This window comes from Papaver somniferum, chromosome 8 (assembly GCF_003573695.1).
Source record: "Papaver somniferum cultivar HN1 chromosome 8, ASM357369v1, whole genome shotgun sequence".
NCBI lineage: Eukaryota > Viridiplantae > Streptophyta > Magnoliopsida > Ranunculales > Papaveraceae > Papaver > Papaver somniferum.
Window position 1 is genome coordinate 119237910 of NC_039365.1, and position 5101 is coordinate 119243010.

The window sequence follows — 5101 nt, forward strand, 5'->3', positions numbered from 1 at the left end:
CTGTTAATCGCAAGAAATTAACTGAATACATAAACAATCCATTTTCGTGCGTTGAATGCTCTAACACCTGAAAACTGAAAACAAAGCAGCATAATTCTACCACATCTGTATCCTGTTCTATATGATGCTAAAATGAAATCAGCCGCTCGATAATAATATGAAAGAAACAACCCATTAAAATACGAAAAAAAAAATTGTGAAGGGAGTGATTGTGAATGCCAATTATTTGCTCCTGAACTGTATGCTCTGTCTAGATGTGATAGCTAGGTAGACTTTCATCCAAACAAACTGCAAATAAACACCAATAGGTAGAATTTCATGGTTGAACACAAGCCTGGGAGTCAAATTTTTTAATGAAATCAAACAAGAGAAATGAATTAATCACATCAATAGACACTGAACTACACGTACTACACTAAAAAGGACTAAACCATTTGCAAAGTTAACATGTTTTCATCTTTTATGGTTGGATTATATGGATTATTCCTACGTATATCATCATTACCAACCAGGATATAGTTGCCGGTTGGTAATCAAACGATTGCTTCCAGGCACAAATATACATAAATGATAAATGCACAAATTTTTCACCAAATATACAAAATTCACCCTGTTATAGTTTGGTAATAACCTGGTATAGACCTAAAAATTAAGAGGAAATTCGCACCAAATATCCATTAACTTCACATGCCGAAAAAAGAAGCTTACGGGAATACGAAAATGACAAATTAAATTTGACATCAGTTTGAGTTTCACAAAATTACCTTGGAAGTGGTAGCCAAGAAACACTGGAAGTTGAGGACCTTTTGAACTAACCATAAACCATTCCGTGCAAACAATCTGCACCTGCTATCAACATCACTCCCAGTCTAAAAATTCTTTTGCCTCACGCTGCACATATTTTTCAGCTGCAGTCCATAACTAAAGTACAGTAAGTATTAATGTGACAGAGTAATCCATTCCAAAAAGTTAATCTTCTAAGTTATTGTTAAGGATCACATAAGTTCTTTCTACTCCTGAATTTTTTCTAACTGATATTTCATTCTCAAATGTCAAGAAGTAAAAACCAACAGTAAAGAGATTCATATTTGAAAAATATTGGCATACTTCTGAGGTTCATTTCCTGAATGAAATTATTTATTATGGACTCACCGAAATACTCTTTACTGTTTTCATTACTATCTCAAAATGTTGAGTCACTGCATCATGTAATTGAGGTAGCAAAACAACTTGGAAGAATGAATCATGAAAGCCCAAGAGAAAACAAAGATCATTACCTGAAATCAGAAGGGGGATATTGTTAGATTATCAAGTTACGCATACAAATTGTTTCATACCACAAGAAAATACAATGATACAGTGGTGATCATCAATAACATCAGCGTTTGAAGTAAAAACGTTTTCATGTTTGTTAGGCAAAAAACTTCGTTGCGACATTTTTACACACAGAAAACCAAAATTAAACCTCTCACAACCATTTCTACTCCAATTAACAACAAACCCGTCGACAATTGATAGATTTAAATCGATTTCACATAAAATATCAATCGTTTACGAAACCCTAAATTAGCTTACCCTTTTTTTCTTCTTCCAGAGCTCAATCGACTTCAGCACCATCACCTTCTCCCTAGATTCATCAAGCTACTAAACTTCCTAGAGATTATTCACACAAAATCAAGCTCAATTCCTTTGAATTGAGGTCGACAGAGAGACGAGAAGAACAGTAGAAAATGAGAGAAAGAAAGAAGAAAGAGAAAAATAGACCGGAACATAATTTTATAAATTCTGGGTTTGTGAGAAATTTTCTCACATAATATGGATGCGCGCCTAAGTTTTTCTGGGAGTGGATTTCACAGTGGAAGAAATCTGTAAAATGGGTTTGGCTGTAGTTTTCACTTATCAAATAGATTTTAAGTGGCTCCTCTCTAATAAACATAAGAAGAAGTGGCAAAAACATAAGGGTGGAACACAGTTCACCCATGACTCATCTGGCTTAAGCAATTAGAGAATAAGTATCCTCCAAGATGACACAACAGAAAAAAAATGTATAAGGAAGTTTCAAATATATATGAAAACTTGTATTACACTGAGTAATTCGTTCGTGTAGTTATACTTTTTATATACGGAGAACATTACATTCACTAGCCAACCCCGATCAACCAAAACACAAAATAATAACAGGGAAGGATTGATATTCAGAGTTAAAACGTCCAATGATGAGCATATTGCGAGCTGTTCACCTTCTTTATTCTAGTCTTTGTCTGCATTCTGTTTTTGGCGGAACCTGTGTTACCTCAGAGGTCCCTCTCAATCCCTGAGCAAAACCGGAAAAAAGACTTTATGTTCTACTTCATGTCATGGGGAACAGCAATACTCAGCCGGACACATTTTTTGTTGGATGGCAAACTTTAAGTTGGTTTTCAAGTGAAGATCATGGTTTTCCCAAGAACGAAAAGTATCAGTGAGAACTCGATTAGGAAAACTGTGTTGATGAGTTCTCGGTCTACCGTCCATCCATAGATTGTGACTCCAGCCGGTTGGACTGCAGATACATTACTGCATAACAAAACTTTAAAAAAGGTCAACTTTTTCTACATGCAGAAAGAACAAATTAGGGAATTACTCAAAAACAATAGAGTAACTATAACGAACAATCTTATAGAAGCTCATACAAAGACACTAATAAGAACATTCAATACATTAATAATCAGAGCTAATTCACATACCAAATGCTTGTCTCTTATTGTATGAAGACACATGAGAAGCCAGCTGTGTATAATTTGGTGGTCCAATGCTATCCAACGACTCCAAATCACTTTCAGAGAAGACTGTAGGTATTGATCTTATTGGATTAGCAAGTGCCTCGAAGTTCCCCACACTATTTGAGCCTCTCATACGAGATGGATCAGGTGAGTTACTTGTTACCAAGGCATGCCATCTACTAGCAACAGATGCAACACGTTGTGCTCTATGAGAAATCTTTGCGGTTGCATGTAAGCAGATGACTATGCCAACGACTTGGACGATGGAGCTGACCTGGCAACATACACACACATGATAAAAGCCATTCAAACTCTGAGCTACCACAAAAGGATGCTATTGGTAATTTATATATATTAGTGTGTCCAGGCATGGATAAAGAATTCTGGATAAGGGATTTATTAAGGAACTAGTCCTGTGATCCCCCCTATAACTAATGAGTCCAAGCACGCCTTTATAACATTTATGAAAGAGATGTTGCTAAAATAGAACTTACTGCAAAATCCCCTCCATTGATGAGAGTGATGATTCCATGATACCCTGTAGTTTGGAACAGAGTAACCACTTGACTACATGTCACAACCAGGAATTCCAAAAGAAGAAAAATACGGAATCTGTGGCTTATCTTAGAGAGATGGTGCCTTAAACGAACATGTTCATCAATAAGTGCAATAACATCTGAATCACTTTCCAAGAGTTTCGTGTAATCAGCGAAGTGGATAACTTGAAGATTGCACACTAAATTGAGCAAAACACTGGCCGACAGAGAGATTATAGTAGAATACGCCCATGAGGAAAGCAAAGCAAACAGTATAGCAACTGAGATCCACCACGACTCATGATCAACATATATAACTCGGATAACTTCACGAACAGTTTTCAAAACAAAGCATGGTATTATCCACAGAACAAGCAAGCTGAAGAATCCCTAACGAAATGAATTGCCAACATGAAACTTTCCTCAGTTAATATTGTACAAGCTACATTTTTCATATATGTTCTAGTTAATTACAACATAAACGATGTACACCAATTCCCAGTATAGAATCAATTATCAGCAACTAAATCAAACGTGTAATGCCCAATTAAGATATCCCATCACAAGATACACAGCCCATGTACTAGTTTAAGATGCAAAAATGTTAAACTGCTCACAGCATTTGGAGCACACGGTCTCCGATTCACCACAAATGCCAGGTATTTACCCAAACGGGTTCCCATCCAACAATGGATCGTGGGATGAGGGCAGAAAGAGACTTTCCACGAACCCTAATCCAAAATCAAACAACAAAACAAATTTAGGATGTAGAAAGAGACTTTTACCTGGATCATCTTGACATACTCTTCCCGGAATTTCCCCATATGACCATGATAGCGAACCCTAATCCAAAATCAAACAACAAAACAAATTTAGGATGTACAAAGAGACTTTTACCTGGATCATCTTGACATACTCTTCCCGGAATTTCCCCATATGACCATGATAGCGATCAACAAAAAGGAATTTTCGAATCCCATGTTTCCTCAAATTATGAGAAACACAAAGTAAAGAAATGGCAGCAAGAAGAGATTGAGAAGCTAAAATATCAAGTTCAAATTTATTGATTTGATATTTTTCACAACCTGAACAACTAGGAAGCAATAGTATTAAAACTGGCACTGAAACACCAATAATTGCAAATGCAACCCAAGATACTATAGTCCCTGATAATGAACATTGATGAAAACCAAACAATAATAAGAAGTTGTTTAGTTTTTGCAGGTTTTCCTCTAATTCTGTATCAGTTAATTCTTCTTCTTTAACTTCTTCATCTTTTATTCGGATTATGTTATGGTTTGGATCAATCAGTGGAACTACTAGGGCTGCTGTTGATGGCTCTTCAGCAACTGGGTTAGGGTTATGTGGATCAGCCATGAATTCGAGAGAGAGAAAGGTGCGACATGAAAGTATGATACCAACAGTGGGATTGGGATAGTGGGGAACATTAGCCTGAAGAAAGGTATCATCGCGTCTGAATTTTATAATAGAGTTGACTGAATTAGTCCGAGGAGAGGATGCATTACGTGGAAACTGCCGTCTTATATCATTAGGAAGCGCACTTGTCCATCTCTTAGGTCCTGCAAGTGGAGCACGTTTGCTCATTGTTCTTCTTTTTCTAATTTATTACTTGGTCTAATAATAAATGGTTAACTCGATTTTTTCTTCTTATTTTTTCGATGGAAAGAGGGGCTCCAAAAAAAAATCCTAAATTTATTTATTTGATTACCTCAATTAAATTGAGGTTTGGATTGTTACATAAAAGAACCGGTAGACAGACATATTCTCCTGTTTCATCAAATA

General features: G+C 36.2%; 1 protein-coding gene across 4 annotated transcripts; it reads right to left on the reverse strand.

The window, feature by feature from the left end:
• Positions 1–2035: 2035 nt before the first annotated feature.
• On the reverse strand, positions 2036–4822 carry LOC113302778. 4 transcript variants are annotated; one of them, XM_026551727.1, is made up of 5 exons: positions 4196–4822; positions 3916–4029; positions 3257–3688; positions 2727–3036; positions 2036–2556 (listed from the first exon to the last, which is right to left on the reverse strand). In XM_026551727.1, the coding sequence occupies exons 1-5, from the start codon at positions 4673–4675 to the stop codon at positions 2504–2506; spliced, it is 1389 nt and encodes a 462-aa protein (XP_026407512.1). In that variant the 5' UTR covers positions 4676–4822; the 3' UTR covers positions 2036–2503. The 4 variants fall into 4 exon arrangements, with proteins under 4 accessions (XP_026407512.1, XP_026407511.1, XP_026407513.1 ...); XM_026551726.1 differs by having other exon boundaries at positions 2036–2569; XM_026551728.1 differs by lacking the exon at positions 3916–4029 and adding an exon at positions 4084–4127 and having other exon boundaries at positions 2036–2569; positions 4240–4820.
• Positions 4823–5101: the final 279 nt, after the last annotated feature.

What these genes read in the sequence shown, in the direction of transcription:
- LOC113302778 (XM_026551726.1), bottom strand. Translation starts at nt 4,675, where the DNA reads ATGGCTGATCCACATAACCCTAACCCAGTTGCTGAAGAGCCATCAACA. An exon ending in TCAATGGAGGGGATTTTGCA is followed by an intron (nt 3,037 to 3,256) that starts GTAAGTTCTATT and finishes GTATGTTGCCAG; the next exon opens with GTCAGCTCCATCGTCCAAGT. An exon ending in CAATAAGAGACAAGCATTTG is followed by an intron (nt 2,570 to 2,726) that starts GTATGTGAATTA and finishes CCTTTTTTAAAG; the next exon opens with TTTTGTTATGCAGTAATGTA.